Raw genomic sequence first — 16944 nt, forward strand, 5'->3', positions numbered from 1 at the left:
AAAATGAGAAATGTTCCATCCTGGTTAAAACAAGGTGGAAAGAAACTGCAGCTCAGCACAGAAAACAGATGATGCTCATGCTTTGCTTTGCAGTTAAACCCTTCCTGGCCTGATCCTACACCCTTTAATGCCCACTCTCACATCAGCTTGAATGGCAGGTTTGTATGCTCAAGGAAGGTAGGATTTGGCTGTAGGCATTGAAAATAAGGAAAAATCCTGTTCTTACCACAAACACACTGATTCTTCCACTACTATGAACCAGTACACAGTTAGAGGCCATCTTCTGATCTCACATCAGATCCCAGCTTAACTCCACTGGAAACACACCCATGCACACCCCCTCTGAATGAGCTTCTGCACTCACTGCACAGCCCTTTGGGGAGCTGCTGGGATCCTCCCTCGACTTTCCCTCCTGAAGCCTTCCCATCCTCACAAAAGGGATTGCTTCAGCAGGGTCCTCCTCCCTGCCTCTACCTTCATCCTCCATGGGAATTCCAGCCAACAACTGCTCCTACCAAAAAAAGAAGTCTCAGCAAGCTCTGAGGTTGCAAGACACGAATATTTGCATTGTAAATCCAGCTCCAAGAGCAACACTTGTCCAGCCAGGAAAGAGGCACCTGACCTGCCTGCCCAGGAAAACCACACCACACCACTTCAAACAAATACTTACAAGAACTTGCCACGTACATCTACAGATCAATTATTCACTGAAATTAAGCAGTGAATACTTTCGAGAAATGAATTGATAATGAGGAAGATTCAAGTTTCTCCTGGGTTACTCAGAAACTCCCTCTGGCCTCAAAAAAGCCGGGATTTTGCTCCTTGTCCCAGCTGCAGAAAGGCAGGAAAACAGAGCAGCACTGTACACCCAGTCTGTAACTTTGCCACGTTCTCTTTACACCAGAAAACACATTTTCCCTTTCCCTTGACGATCCCCTTCTCACTCCGCCTTCTGTTCTCAATGCCCCTTTCTGCTCAGAAAATCCCAGACGTTCATTTCATTGCTCCTCTTCAGCTCTCTTGACTTCTCGCCTGGTCCAAAGTCTCAACATATCAGACTCAAGCTTTGTTTCGGGCACAAACTTTATCTTTCTTCAAACTCTCAGGGTTAGTTTTTAAGGTTGGCACACCGAGGACCATCTTGGACCTGGCTGTACACATATAAAACCCCAGAGATGCTGTCCTCTGCTCAGATGAGGACTTCCATCATGTCCGTATCTGGAAACTCAGGCTTGTGGAGCAAGCTGCTCACTCTGCCTTTGCTGTCGGGCAGCTTCCCATGGCTTGAGTTCTCTGAAACGAGAAGAAGGGAAAGTTGGTCTTCAGTTCAAATTCAACAGCAAATTTTTCCATGCAAATATAAAACCATTTGGGGGGGTGCGGTGGTGGAGCACATCTTAACTGTATGTCCTACATACTGAGGACCAAATTTAATCAGGAGGCTGAGAACATGTAATGCTGAATTCCCTGCACAATGACAGCACGTGTGTAAGCACAAAGATGGCATTTAAGAGATACAGACCAAAGCACCTCTTTTGCTGTGGCCCTACAGAGAAACAGGCATTTGTGAAAGGTCTACATCACTTTACCATGTTACTACTTGTCATATGATCCACAGTAGCTCTCCACGTGTATACTTCTGTTCTGCATCAGGTACAAAATTTGGGAGTTTAAAATGTCATGAATGCTGTACACAAATAATCCAGTAGGTGATTTAATCTAAAGTGTAATACTTTGCCAGTGGGATGGGCTAAGAGAATGTATATGGCCAATTATCACAATGTATGATAGATGTCAGGTGTTTATCTTCATCACCATAGTTCTCGACAGTCAAATTCAGGGAGAAGGAGCACACTAATTTCTTACAAGCAGGAAAAGCCTTAAAGGCTATTTTCAGAGTACCTGGAAACAAATTCCAAACTGGATCGCCCAAAACACAGTAATCCAGAGTTTTAAGGAATCAGTGATATTTAGCCTTATTAATGATACATGGAATGTTTTTAGAGGAAAGGCTTGCTTTTGAAACAAGATGAATGTGTAGGAAACTGGCTTTTTCAAAAGAAGGTTTGTAAAATAAGCGTCTCCTTTGCTAGAGCTGCAAACCAGCAATTTCCACCTTTCAAAAAGAATTAAAATTGTATTTCTTTACACCGCCCCCCCCAAAATCTCCACTTTCTCCTTACTATTTCCCCCCAGGTTTCCTTTAAAAATAAGGGAGAAAACGGTGCCTTTACTAACCACGGTTTAAGTTGAAAAAAAAGAGAAGGGTCTGGGCTCGTGAGCAGGCGTGAAGTGTTTTCAAGGTGTGAAACTCTGTAATTTAATCTTTGGCAGCACGAATAATTGCATTTGCCGGAAACTCTGCCCGCTGCAGGCAAGCAGAGCTTTACAGACGCTGCTGAGCATGAAACTCTGCAAAGCCAGACCGGGAAGCCTTGGAAAGTTCTCTCACTATGATTTTAGTTTCCCTGAAGAAACCTCCCCACCACCTTACAAATTGTGAAGGCATCGCCCTCCCTCCATCAATACTGGGGTGTCCCTGGGGATCCGCTGCCAGGCCCGGAGGTGCCAGTGTTTCGCACTGACATGGGGATCTGGCAGAGCTCACCCAGTTTCTCGCCAGCTGCTCGTGTCCCCAGGGTCCGTGGGGCCGGGCTGTGCGACGGGGTGGTACCCAGCCGTCCACGGCCAGGGAAGGAGGCGGCAGCAGGCCAGAAGAGCTCAGCGCTTTTGTCCGTTTGGGTGCTGCTGTCTTTGCTGCCTGTCTTCGCATGGGAGGCTGCGGGTGCCAGGATGGGCATGCAGGACAAGGAAGGCAGCGGAGGAGGCAGTGAGGGGCTCGATGGGTGGTCGTGGTGCTCCTTCCCCAAGAGCAGCCCTGAAAACACATGGAGGTCAGCCACATCCCGGCTCAAACATAAGTGCTGTCTCCCTGTCCCACCCCAGAGCTACAAGGCACTGGTCTGGATGTGTCCCAGCCCTTTAGCTCAGCTTAGCTTTTCCCCTTGACACCACCTGTTGCTCTTGTCCTGACATCCACACGGTACTTTCCAACAAAATAAGCCTTTTGAGAGGAGCTGCCCTTTCCTGCATCCCCTTTTGCTCACCTAACCCTGTGGTACCTACCCCCGGCACAGACTTGCATACTTCTGCAGACCTCATCCCATGCATCCTCACACTGCAGTCCTGCACATTTAGCTGCTGCATTGCATCATGCACTCCTATCCAAAAGGATGCTCACCCCCTTGTTTAACTTTAACAATGATTTTTTTCTTGCCCAAATTTGTTATTTACTCCCACAAAATTGCAATCATCATCTGCATGTCTGGGAGGATTTCCCCTGACTATGGCTTTCTGTAATCAGTACAGAACAATTAAGATGATTGAAAATATGATTAAGATACAATGCAAGGTTAAAAAATTACTAATTTTTGACTTCAACACATGGACAAATGTTCTTCCCATGGGAAGTGCTCTGGAAACGAGCCATCGGGGCAATGTGCACCATGGCTGGGGCACTTTTGCTAAGCTCAAGTAGAAGGATTAGGACAAAGTGATGGATGAGCCAAAGCTTAACCAAAACCTGAGCTCACCTATGCTTCCCTTCCAGATCTTCTCTTCCTTCTTCTCCTCAGCTATCTGGTTGCTGGTGAGCGAGGTCTGGCGTGAATGCGCGCCCGTAGCAGCGGCAATGGAGGGGACAGACCGAGCTGGTCGCAGGCTGGCGCTGTCGGCTTTCCCTGGGTCTTTCCGTGACCGTTGCTGAAGGACCTTGATCATGGCATCCTTCTCAATTATTTTTGCGTGGAGATTCTTTATTCTGCCAAAATATGAATGCTCTGCTTACAGGAATGAAAGAGTTTATACAGGCAGCTTGTCCCCACCCTGGGGCAGCAGGATGGGTCCCTGGGTACATGTCCTGCTGCTCTGTCCCCTCCAGTTTTGAGTGAATCAGACAAGGCAGTTCCCACCAGTTCCTCTGAGGATAACCACGCACCTCAAAACAGCGAGTGTTTCTGGCTATTAAGCCAAAACTGAGAACTCTTTTCTGCCAGGTCAACTGAACTCATCTATAGTTGAGGCTTTACCAACCCAGGAGCAATGAGGGCAGTATCCTGACCGAGCTGTGGACTGCTACCTTCACCAGAATACCAACAAACAGACAATTTACACCTCTGTAATACATGGGGGCCAAATCTGGAAACCCTCCCTTGGTAGGCTGAGTTAACCCCACGATTTGGGTCTGCCGTCAGCTGGAGTGAAGACCCGCTGAAGTGAGCAGAAAGGTTCCCTTTGGTTTCTGTAACAGCCGGTCTGGGCTCTTGCTTCTCCCTCACTGCTGCAGAAGCAATCAGCACATGGTGTGCAGAGCTGAGCAAAGCTTGCTACTTCTCTCATACAGACCCCAAAGACTCTCAAATCACAAAAAAATAGCATTATCTGAGACTTTTCTCCAGGAACGATTAACACCAAATCATACTGAAAGACTACAAAACCACATTTCAAAAAAACCCAAACTGTACATGTACAGTATGACAGCCAGATGACTACAGCTTGACTATTGATGTACAATATACAGTCCAATGCAGCTGCATTTTGTGAAGCAGTAAAAGCTAAAATGCTGCATCTGGAAAACCTATACGTACAAGGGAGATAGCTAGTAACTTCATGTTAGCGTTAGCTTTCATAATCAGATGTTTAATTTGCAATGAAAACACAAGATCCTAATCTATCTTTAATGAAGCCAATGGCAAAATTCCCATCACTTAACTGGAAGCAGCATTAGCTTGCACCTGTGAGTGGAAAACAACAACCAAACCCAGTAAAAACAATCACCGATGTTTTCCACAAGCAACAAATACACCTTTTTATAAAAGTGTCTGCAGACCGTTTTTTTTGTGGGGAAGCCAACATTGAACAACAGATTTTAAATAGTTTTTCGTTAAAAACCTAGAGGAACACACAGGCTTTAAGGGATTTTTACTTATCAAAAGGCCACCTTTCACCAGGAAAAAAGTCTGGATTAAAAATACTGCCCAGGTCTAACGCTTATTGAACTACGCAGCCACACGTCCACTTGTGTGCTGAAAATGGAGAAGTATCTGCAACAACGAACGTTACTCTTGCTGACTGCCTGTGCCCCAAAAAGTTTATTTTATATCTTCTATTACTTGTAAATGCATCTTTTTTAGCAGTGCTCGTCGTGCTAAATTTTGCAGGTTTGTTCCTAAATGCCAGTGTGACCATCACAACTTGGATGTGGGAAACTTAAGTGTGTCTAGAAAGCAATAAGCAGGCAAGCAGCAACGAGCGAGGCAGCGCAAGCCCTCGCGTTGCTGATTACGTAGGAGTGGCATTACAACTTCAGCTTTCATATCCAGACACTCTTGTTTCCAGAGAGGGATTTTCACTGAGATTAAACAAGCATTCAGCTTCCTCACATGCCAACCTACTTTCAATAATGGAACAGCCTCTGTTTTGTAAGAAGGTAATTTTTGGCACAGAGAAGGTTTAACAAGAAGGTAGGGAGGAAGTTATCTAACGACAGCAACTCTTTAATCCCTGTTTTACTGCTGAAGAGTGAAACTAAGTCAAAGAGAAGCTAAGCCCATCCTTCCCAGGTATGCATGAAAGAACAGGTGGTCATTCTGGTTTATCTGAACCCAGCCCAAACCCCACGACAAGCAGGTATGGCACGATAGCCCCTTACGTGTATTCCATGTCCTGGCAGCGCCTGTTGGCTTGCACGATCTCCTCCTCCTCCTGCCAGCCCCGCACCTCCAGCGCGCTCTCGCTGTAGCTGCCATTGCGTGAGTGGCTCGAGGCCGAGGCGTCCCTGGCAAAGTGGTTCAACATGATGAGTTGGGCTCCTGAGTCCACAAGGGTGGCTTTTGCAAGGGTGATTGGCACTTGCAAAGAAAACCTAAAACCCACATTTGAAGAGCAAGCTAGTGACAGTTGCCTATCAAGTGGATGGCTATCTGGCATTGGGTCATCTTGCTGCGGGCTACTCTTGGCTTGGGTTTAGTCATTAATGCCATTAATCAACTGGCAGAACAGAGAGCACACCGAAATCGTGGGTGACCCCCACGGGGCTAACAACCATCCTGAAGGACAGGGTCAGACATCAGAGGGACTCACTCACTGGGAAAATGGTCCCAAGCCAACAAGACTACATCGCAAACAAGAAACAAAATTGTACACTTTGGAAGGTGAAAAATAGTACATGAATTGCTGCCCAGACTGGACTGCAAAAGAAAAGGACCATCCTGAGTCATGCACTTAACTGCATTTCAAAGGGAAATCTCATTTTAGGGTGTTTTCAGGGGATTTGGCTTCTAAGAAACTGGGGCAAGAAGTTAATTATCCCATCCTCCTCATCGCTGGAAAGCCTCACTGCAGTGCCTTCTCTGCTTTTGGGCACCACTCTTTCACACTGACAAACTGGAGACGGTCCAGACAAATGCAACAGCAATGGGAAGGGGTTTATAATGGGACATGTGAGGAATGGCTGAAGGAAGTAAGTTAGTTCAGGCCAGGGGAGATACAACAGGAGGTATCTGCCTTCCAATATTTACAAGGCTGTTACAGTGTTGACAGTGATCTGTTGTTCATCAAGTACACCTGGGAAGGACAAGAATCAATTGAGGTAATTTGCAGAAAAGAGGTTTAGCGTAGCTATCAGGAGAACCTTTTTAATTTCAAGCTTAATGAAGCGGTGAAACAGGGGGCTCAGGCCACAAAATTTCCCTCATTACAGGTTTTTAAAACTAGGTTAAATACTACGTTGCAGACAGTGGGACGGATGCAGCCATGTACCAACAGTCCCTGCTGCTCCACTGGTGCGGTGGGGAGGAGTTGCCTTACCTATGCTGTGCAATTCGGCAGCCCGAGACTTTGCCACTGAGGCCATTGCTTGAGTCTGGTGCCTGGATTTGATAAACTTTTAGACCTGGTCAGAAGGGTAAATCCTGTCTTAACTGACTGTTGTATCTTACTGGCATGACGCCACTGAGAGGTGCTTTAACCCTGGCAGCTCGACTCAGCAGGGAAAGGCAAGCAAAATCCAGCCTTAAGAAAATATCCATCCCTTATAATCCCCCCATGCTTTCCATGGTGAAGAGAGCTACCCACTGGCAGCAAGGCCATCTTACCTCTCTGTTGCAGCCGTGGCTGCGGCGTTCATGGCAAAGTGCCTGATCGTACTCTCCTCCAAGTACTTCTGCTCCCACTTGGTCATGTCAGCTTCCAGGGCTAGGATCCTCTCCTCCTTCTCCCGCACCAGCTCCATCAGGGCTGGGGCATTGTGCTCCGGGAGGCTGCTCGCCTGGTAGCTGCCCTGCCTCTGCCAGTGGAAAGAGTGACAGGCGTTCAACCTCTGCCAAGTATGGGAGCTGCTAACCCTTTTTTCCCCACTCCTCTGGAGCACACAAGGGCATCTCCGTGTCTTTTGACAGGGGCAGGTGGAAGCCCCAAGCTGAACCCCTTAGATTGCAGGAGGACCTGCAGGTTGACCATGTATGCAACCCCAGCACGCACTTCTCCGTACCATGCTGACAGAAGTAGGGATCTGGCTGCTCCCTGGATATGCAAGGATTTCATGGGATACCACAAGCCAAGGGAAATAATAGGAAAAAAAGCCAGTAGGAAAAAGAAGCAATGAAGCTTTAAAAGATACTCTTCTTGCTGGGAGTTCATCACACAGCCGGGCAGTGCTCGGTATAGACAAGCAGTTATTACTAGTGTTTATATATAAAAGCAGAAAAAAAAGCGACGTGTAACCTAGCTACATTCAAAACAGCAGCTCGGGAAATACCCTGGACACAGATTTACGTCTGTCTCTTTTGGCATATTAGTTCTCATGTGCCCTCAGGAGATGCTTTCTGTGGTGCAACAGGTAACTTTCCAACTGGAGAGGTAGAAGATCCCCAGGCACTGAGGGGGAGCTCCCATGAGACGCTGACAAGCAGCCACGGGTGCGTAACCCTTTGCATCTACACTGTGAGGAAAGCACTTACCCAGGCAGAATTTATCCTACGCCGTTACAGGCACTTAATTAAAGCACCTAAGCAGCACAGGTAGCTGCACCAAGCTGCTGTCACTGCTAGTGGAGAGTGGAGGTGGATGGCGATCCAGCCCTTGGCTCAGGGGAGGCTGGGTGGGATGAAGCCACAGGGGGGAGAGAGGCACAAAGCTCCAGGAGAAATCAGAATAAGTAAATGCTTTTTTTTTTTTTCCAATAAAAAACGCAAGAGATTTGTTACACTCCACAGTGCACAGGATTGCGTTAAAGGGGAAACTATGTCTCGACAGCACTGGCTTCTCATCCGTGCTACACCACGAACTTCCACCAGCAAAGCGGTTCCCTGGCACAGTACTGGCACACCAGAGTGAGGGCTGCAGCGACCATTTCCATTTTCCAAAACACAGTTCCTCCTTCTAGACACTTATCTCCTGCTTACGAGTAACTAGAGATACCAGGAGAGGGCTGCAGCCTTTGCCTTTGGTGCGGTAATGACATGTTTGTGAGCTGCTCTCTGGAAATGCAATATGGAGCAGCTCTTAAGGGCAACGATTGCAACTCTGCTCCTGCAAAAATCAGCACCCACATTTCTAATATTGTCAGCCCCCTGGCAAAAAGGCAATATTTTGGAAGCATGGTCCTGGTCTGTAAATAGCATCTTGGGACATCATGGGTACCTGTCATCTTCTCAGTCAAAACCTCTGCCAGCCCTGCACGCTCAGCCTGCAATGCTAAGTCAAAGGGAGTTTTTTTTTTGTCCCAGCTCATGCATCAGTGATAACGAAGATCTGCCATTTGGCCCTGGTTACCAACAAGCCAGGAACAGATGAGGTTCTGCCTTGATGTCTCTTTCTGCAGACTCCGGTAAAATGGAGAAAAAACCTCTTTTTTTTCTCTGCGATAAAAAAATATTTCAATAGATATAACTGATAACTCAGAGAAGGCAACTCTGAAGTAAAACATCAGGGCATTTTTAAGCAACATGATTCATTGCAGGGCTGCGGCTTGTAAAACAAAAAGTATAAATAATAATAGTAAAAAAAATACCCCAGTCTAGCCTCAAAGCTGCCAGGTGAGAAGTGAAATCAAAGTATCTTTCTTCTTAAAACTTGTTAGAGGGAACTGCTGCAGGCATTTGAGAACTAGGGCAACACAAAATGCACTTGCTGATTACAGTGTCAAAAAACCAATAAAAAACAATGAAGCAATCTGTAAGTTACCGAGGAATTTTCTGCTAAAATGAGCAGACGTAGCCTGAACTCCCAGGACAAGGACTTTATCAACAGTCGATCCCATTTACTTAATGATTTGTCCCTATATTCCAGCCCAGAGAACGAAACCCTTACTAGTTCTAGAATTCACTTGAATTTTAAGTGTGTTTTCTCAAATGTTCTTTCATTTACACTGGCATTAGCATGTCATACCCCATTTCTTTTTTAAATTGGAGGACAGCAGGCTAAGGGGCAACTGAGAAGAGCTACTGGAAGAAGACAGGAACAGCAAGTCCATGATTGACAGGACAAGAAAGAATTAACATACTTATATGGCAGCAAGGAAGAGGCAAGACGGATGGGAAGGGTCTCCAGGGAGCAGCAGTGACAGTGATGCTGTTGGAAGGGTGTGGGGGAACCTGCCGGTGAGAAGGGGATGGATGCTCTCAAGTCTGGACACCTCATGCCTCTGCAACCGCTGATACTGCCTGTAGAGCTATTTCGCAATTGCATCCTGTCGGCAGGATCAGCCCTTCAGCTTTCTGGGAGCACAAACTCTGTGTAACAGCTGCTTTGGTCTCCACTAATGGCTCATAAATAAGGAAGGGTTATTGTAGCAGATGCGTGCGTTGACAGAGATACGAGTGAGCCCTTCAAGAGTTACAGGAGCATCATGCTTTGCTTATGTTGCTGGTTCTTCCCCAAGCGGTGGTTTGATACACTTAGTACATCTGCTCTCTCTCCTCTGGAGGCAGTGTATTTGGCACTCGGTGGCGGCTGCAGCCTGGAAATCCTCCCTGCAACCTCCCTGTGCTTTTTTCTTTCCTTTTCACAGATGACTGGACTTTGAGACTTGGCGGTGGAGGAGGAATAACAAAGGAATAACTGTGCATAAAATACAAGCATAACACTATCCCTCTAAGGACACAGGGCTGCCAAAAAACAAGGGGATGTACACAGAAACGCAAACCTACACTCTAGCCCACTGATATTTAAATAATTTATTGTCTGAAGATGACACCATTTGTCTCCAGATCTGTCATGGATAGATATTTCTGTGAAACAGGTACATCAGCTTTGCCCAGAACAAATATGGCCCAAGCCCTTGCTCCCACCTAATCCCATACCATCCATGTTGCTTTTTCAATGAAAACCAGCCAAAGTCTGTGGGCTGAACCTCATGCCCACATGTACTGCACCTTTCCTCTCCTCCTTCGGTGTGGAGCTGATCTTGCACAATCTGTGATTGCTGGAGAGCAACCTGGAAGGACATTGTCCCCTAGCAGGTGTGGAGGGACACATAGGGCCAGAGCTCTTTCTGCCCATCGTCAGGGGAACCAGGACCTCCCAGCCCCACAGCAGGCAGGGCTCAGCTGTGTCCAGCAGTCCCACTGTGGAGCTCCCCCATCCTCCACTGAAAATCAGGAGTTAGAATCATAGAGTGGTTTGGGTTGGAAGAGACCTCCAAAAATCATCTGAGTCCAACACCCCTGTCATGGGCAGGGACATCTTCCACTAGATCAGGTGGGTCAAAGCCCTGTCTGACCTGACCTTGAACACTTCCAATGATGGGGCACCAACAACCCCATCCAATGGAAAGGCTTAGGTGGAAAGCCCAATGACCTGAACCCAAGAGCAAGGTGGCACCTGGCAGGACTGCAAGCAACTGTCCCTCTTTAAAAGTAACGCCGAAGGCCCTGTGCTGGTGTCCCACACAGACTACTTTGTCCTCACCTGCTGCATCCGCAGCGAGTCCAGCTCCCGCTCCAGGCGTGTGCGCAGCCGCCGCTCCATCTGCTCCCTCTTCTCGCAGGCCGCCTGCAGCTGGGTCAGCGCCTGCTGCAGCTTCTCCACCTTCTCCACATAGGCCTGCTTCCTGCGCAGCTGTGGGGGACAGGGGGTCAGCAGTGCTGGGGGGGCACCGCGCACCCACCCTGGGCTGCCGGGACCCCCACACGCTTGCAGGTGCGCATTGGGTGCAAGCATGACTTTGGCCGTTTGCTTCACGGAGTTTCTCTAGGGGAAGGATGGTGCCCCTTTGATGGGCAGGGAAAGGGCACAGCAGGCATTGCTGGGGCAGCTCTACCCCTTTCAGAGGGAACACTGCCCAGATCTTGCACCCATTGGGGATCTGCTAGCCACGAAACCCCCTGGCCATTTCTAAACAAGAGCTGTCATGTTCATGGATACTCTTTGGGCAAGCACACAGACTGGCCTCAGCTAAGAGGAATCCCAAGGGGGTTTTATTGACTGGTGACACTTGGCACATTGTCTGCACCCAAAGAGTCTCTTTTTTTCAGCCCTGCATATCTGCTCAATGCAGGTGGAGCAAGCAGAGTGCCAGCAGGTGGAAGTGCTCCACCTGCTCTATCCTGCTCATGGACTTGGCCATGACAATGTATAGATGTGCTGGCAGCTAAAGCCAGCATTGTATGTAATGCAATTATCGAAGGGCTAAGCATCACACAAGGATTTTGCAATACAGGCTGTTACAGCCAGAGATTGCTCGAGCAGCGTACCCCCAAAAAAATGTGCAAGCAGACTGCATTTGTTCAGGGTGCTTAGCAGCTATCCCCACTTCTTCTGGCCTCCTACCATGCCATCGGGCACTCAGTGACACCGCAGGGTATCATGATAGGCAGCAGCTGGCACACTTGAGAGCCCTCGGGGAGAGGAGGCTGAAGAGGCCAGACACACTGGGCATCACTGGGACGGGCAGCAAAGCCTGTGCTAAAACCTGCTTCCCAGCCAAAACCTGGTACCGAGAAGGGGCGAGCCCACTCACAGAGGCCAGGAACACCTGGGTGTCTGTGAGCAGTCCCCATCCCCGGGGAGCACAGACACTGACCCAAAACCTCACCTGTGGGGCTGTGGCAGCAGGGTCTGCCTGCTCACCCCATGGGTTGCAGTCCCAACCTCAGGAAACCCAGTTCCCCTCTTCTCCCCCAACCTTTTGTCATGAATTTTCTCTTCACAAGCATGAATAAATTTACCTTTCTCAAGGTATCTGCCTTGTAGTAGAGAAAGCACAGTGCACACAAATGGAACTGCAAACCCCAAAAGACCTCGATGAACCCCAAAAGACCCCAAAACACTCTCGACTTAACTCCTTGACTCAGAAAGGGGGGGTGAATTGGTTTGAATGCTGAGATGGTGCCAAGCCTCAGTTGGACCTCACCTGCAGCCTGGCAGTTAATGGGCAACACTCGAGGTCATTACCATGATCACTAAGATCCTCTTTAGGACTTCTAGTCTCCCTCATTTATTTATACACTTGTTTGAGACCTGAAGGTTTTCAGAAGCAAAACAGGAGCATAAAAATACATTAACCTCAGTTGACACTGGGGATCTAGATAAATAAGAGAGGCTGGAGAGGTGTTGTAAGCTGGCAAGGCCAGGGCCAAAACCATATCCTACCTGCCTACCTCTTTTTAAGTACTTAAATCACTATTGAAATTAACTGCAATGTGGGTTATGATATAGGACCTACAACCACAAAATATCTGTGTCTAAATATCTAGCAGATGTAGTAAGAAGTTTGCTGCCTTGTTCCTTGGCACGTGGAGCAAATAAACACCAGCGCTGGATTCCCCTGGCTCCCCTTCACCCAGAATCCTCAGCTTAGCCCAGGACTCCCATGCTGCAAAGAAGTTTTATTTTTACTTGTGTGATGCTGGATTCATCTAGGTCCCCTCCCATGGATTACAATAATAATAACATCACTTTTTCTTGAAATGCCTCTTCTGCCACCCTAAATCCATGCATGTCACAGGTGAAGCGAAATACAGGCTTGTTCACAGCAAAACCAAAGCTTGGCTTAAACAAACCTCCCCAGTCAGAGCTGACAACTGGCAGTGTGACCTCCCTAGCCCTGCTGTAATCTGGGCTAATGCTTACAGCTCCTGGGGCTTTCCATGAAAATTATAATCCCCACTAGTCTCTGGCAGCAGCACGAAGATTGCATTCCTCGGGAGCTCACGACTTGCCAAGACACAGAGCAGTGGCTTCTTGCTGAATGTGCTATTTTGGCATGTGCCACTCCCAGACACACCAGCACGGATCACAGAAAGAAAGGGGGCTCCCCTGGCATCCCTCCTCAACAGCAGGCCTCATCCACTCCCCCCACATCCTGTGGGATGCTGGAGGGTCCATCTGTATCACAGCATCCAGAATTCGGCTTTGCAGCAGCCCACTAAGCCCCAGGGTTCAGAGTCTCACGCATGAGTGCACCTCTGCCCTTGTGGGTGAGGCGATGCACATGCATCCACCACCTTAGAAAACAATTTTGTTTGCAACAAGACAGTTCCCACATTCATAAATTTAGAGGGAGTTTCTTGAGCCAATCCTTACTTTTCTACCCTGCCTGGAGATGCATAAGCGAAAAATTCACCCACACATTTAAAAAGCAAAGTACAAAATGTCATTTGAATTAATGGGCTTGTCAGTGCAGTATGCATCCATAAGGGAGAGGGACTGCAATCAGAAATACACAATAAGCTCCACTACCTCAAAAAAGCACAGACTCAAATAAATAAAAAAAAAAGCTGGATGGCACCTGGAGGGGTACCAGTCCATCCTCCCGCTGCAAGGTAGGTCAAACTCTACCTAAAACCTGGCGCATGTCTGTGTAATCTGTTTACAAAACCGTCCAGGGGTAGGGACTCCACAACCTCCTCCTGCAAACTACTTCACGGCTTATTTTCCTTTACTGCCAGAAAACTTTTACCCTAATGCCTAATCTGGCTTTCTCTTATGCAATTTAAGCAAATTACTTCTTGTTCTGTTTCCAAATTGTGATCTACTAGAGCAAGAAGCATTTAATGAAACAATTCACATATTCACAAGATCAGCAAACTTGCCTGAACACTGCTCCTGTCCCAGGGATTAGGAAAATAAAGATGAAGAAGAGATAAGGCTAAAAAGGGATGATCTAAGCAAATAAATCTGTGTAAAGATGAGTGGGCCTTGGAAAAATATCTGCACTAGGAATGTAACTCCAGTTTGAGCTACAAAGTATCTATTCTATAGATATGAGATTTGAATTAAAGACTGTAAGAGATGGAGAATCCACTACCACCCTAAATGGGTTGTTTCAGTGTTAATTACTCTAACTCTTTATTTCCAGTCTGATTTGCCCAGCTTTAGCCCCCAAACACTGCTGCTTCTTATTTTTTCTTATGTTAAAGAGCAACATTTAATCTGGCTGACAGCAATCCCTTCTTCATGTTCATACGCATGGACTGGAGCTCAGCCACCTCTTCACTTTTATTGTTCACAGCAAAGAACAGCTTCTGGGCCCCAAATAAATTCTACAGCTGTTTTCTGAAGCCTCTCCAAGTATTCAGTCTTCTATCCAAAGCATGGACCAGACACACGATTCCAGCATCAGTCTCCTAAATGACATGTGGTGATAATACCACCTACATATTTATGAATTAAATCCTTCTACTAGCAGGCACTCAGGATAATGTAAATTTACACAGTATGCTATCTTATGTTAATTCAACTTAGTAGCTACTGCTTATTTCTCAAGCCTTCATCTAAAAAGCTTTTAAACTTAATTACATTCTGGTGGTAGAAGAAATCTGGGTGGATTTACAAAGCAGTGCATAAGGTAGAGCTCTGATAATAATAGTCATTTTCATTTCAGTGATTTCATGTTTCCTGCAATATATTCCAAATTAGAGTAAAAATCCCTGGTTTAAGATGAAGGTTCAAAATGTCAATGATATCTGCTGCATGTGTGTCAAACTGAGCTCCAGAAACACTGCAGACTGTTGAAAAGGTGCTCTGATTTAGTGATGAAACAGGCCAAAAGCAAGGGCAAGGGAGCACAGGAGCTCAGGCCCACAAGCCACAGATTAACTGCACTTCACCCGAGGTGCATGACATCGCCTTGAACAATTAAAACACAATATCAGGGATAAAATTCATTTGAACTCCCCCTATAATGAAAAAAGCAGTTGAACACTACCAAGTCAACATGGATTTGCTCAGTCTGAGGGCTCTGACACACAAACTCTGGCAAATACCATAGATCATGGAAGGAGGGGCTGACCGCTTGGGAGGAGTACAGGGCTGCTGTCAGGGGATGTAGAGAGGCAACTAGGAAAGCTAAGGCCTCCTTAGAGTTAAACCTGGCAAGAGGGGTCAAGGACAACAGGAAGAGCTTTTTCAAATACATGGCAGATAAAACTAACACCAGAGGCAATGTAGGCCCACTACTGAATGGGGTGGGTGCCCTGGTGACAGAAGATACAGAGAAGGCAGAACTACTGAATGCCTTCTTTGTCTCTGTCTACTCTGTCGGGGGCTGTCCTGAGGAGTCCTGTTCCGCTGAGACCCCAGATGAAGATGAAGTCAAGTCAATGGATGGGTTTGGCTTAGTTGATGAGGACTGGGTCAGAGACCAGTTAAGCAACCTGGACATCCATAAATCAATGGGTCCAGATGGGATGCACCCGCGGGTGCTGAAGGAGCTGTCTGAAGTCATTGCTGGACCACTCTCCACCATCTTTACCAAGTCTTGGGAAACGGGCGAGGTGCCTGAGGACTGGAGGAAAGCAAACGTCACTCCAGTCTTCAAAAAGGGCAAGAAGGAGGACCCGGGTAACTATAGACCGGTCAGCCTCACCTCCATCCCTGGGAAACTGATGGAACAGCTTATCCTTGGTGCCCTCTCAAGGCATATCAAGGATAAGAGGGTTATTAGGGGCAGTCAGCATGGCTTTTCCAAGGGGAAGTCATGCTTGACCAACCTCATAGCCTTTTATGAGGAAATAACGAGGTGGATGGATGATGGCAGAGCGGTAGATGTGGTCTACCTTGACTTCAGTAAAGCATTTGACACGGTCTCCCACAGCATCCTCATGGCTAAACTGAGGAAGTGTGGACTGGATGACCGGATAATTAGGTGGACTGTGAACTGGCTGAAGGAGAGAAGCCAGAGAGTCGTAGTCAATGGGGCAGAGTCCAGTTGGAGGCCGGTAACCAGTGGAGTGCCTCAAGGGTCGGTACTGGGGCCCATATTATTCAATATATTTATCAATGATTTAGATGAGGGAATTGAGTGTACTATCAGCAAGTTTGCTGATGACACTAAGCTAGGAGGAGTGGCTGACACGCCAGAGGGCTGTGCTGCCATCCAGAGAGACTTGGACAGGCTGGAGATTTGGGCAGGGAATAACTTAATGAAATACAACAAGGGAAAGTGTAGGGTCCTACATCTGGGCAGAAACAACCCCAGGTTCCAGTATAGGATGGGGAGCTACCTGTTAGAGAGCAGTGTAGAGGAAAGGGACCTGGGGGTCCTGGTGGACAGCAGGATGACCATGAGCCAGCACTGTGCCCTTGTGGCCAAGAAGGCCAATGGCATCCTGGGCTGTATTAGAAGGGGGGTGGCTAGCAGATGGAGAGAGGTCCTCCTTCCCCTCTACTCTGCCCTGGTGAGACCGCATCTGGAATATTGTGTCCAGTTCTGGGTCCCTCAGTTCAAGAAGGACAGAGAGCTGCTGGAGAGAGTCCAGCGTAGGGCAACTAAGATGATTAAGGGAGTGGAGCATCTCCCTTATGAGGAAAGACTGAGGGAGCTGGGTCTCTTTAGTTTGGAGAAGAGGAGACTGAGGGGTGATCTTATTAGCGTTTATAAATATATAAAGGGGGAATGTCATGAGGATGGAGCCAGGCTCTTCTCAGTAGCGACCAGTGATA

The 16944-nt window shown here is 47.4% G+C and overlaps 1 protein-coding gene across 1 annotated transcript in view; it reads right to left on the minus strand.

The window, feature by feature from the left end:
- Nucleotides 1-944: 944 nt before the first annotated feature.
- AMOTL1 (angiomotin like 1) overlaps nt 945-16944 on the minus strand; it is a 58272-nt gene continuing 42272 nt past the window's right edge. The window contains exons 8-13 of the mRNA XM_082486781.1: nt 10969-11118; nt 7155-7345; nt 5711-5836; nt 3594-3820; nt 2609-2878; nt 945-1293 (exon numbers count right to left, since the gene is read on the minus strand). Of these exons, the coding sequence (XP_082342907.1) occupies nt 1190-1293; nt 2609-2878; nt 3594-3820; nt 5711-5836; nt 7155-7345; nt 10969-11118 (1068 nt within the window). The 3' untranslated portion in view covers nt 945-1189. The remainder of the gene's footprint in view (nt 1294-2608; nt 2879-3593; nt 3821-5710; nt 5837-7154; nt 7346-10968; nt 11119-16944) is intronic.

This window comes from Vanellus vanellus (assembly GCF_965231255.1).
Source record: "Vanellus vanellus genome assembly, chromosome: 1".
NCBI lineage: Eukaryota > Metazoa > Chordata > Aves > Charadriiformes > Charadriidae > Vanellus > Vanellus vanellus.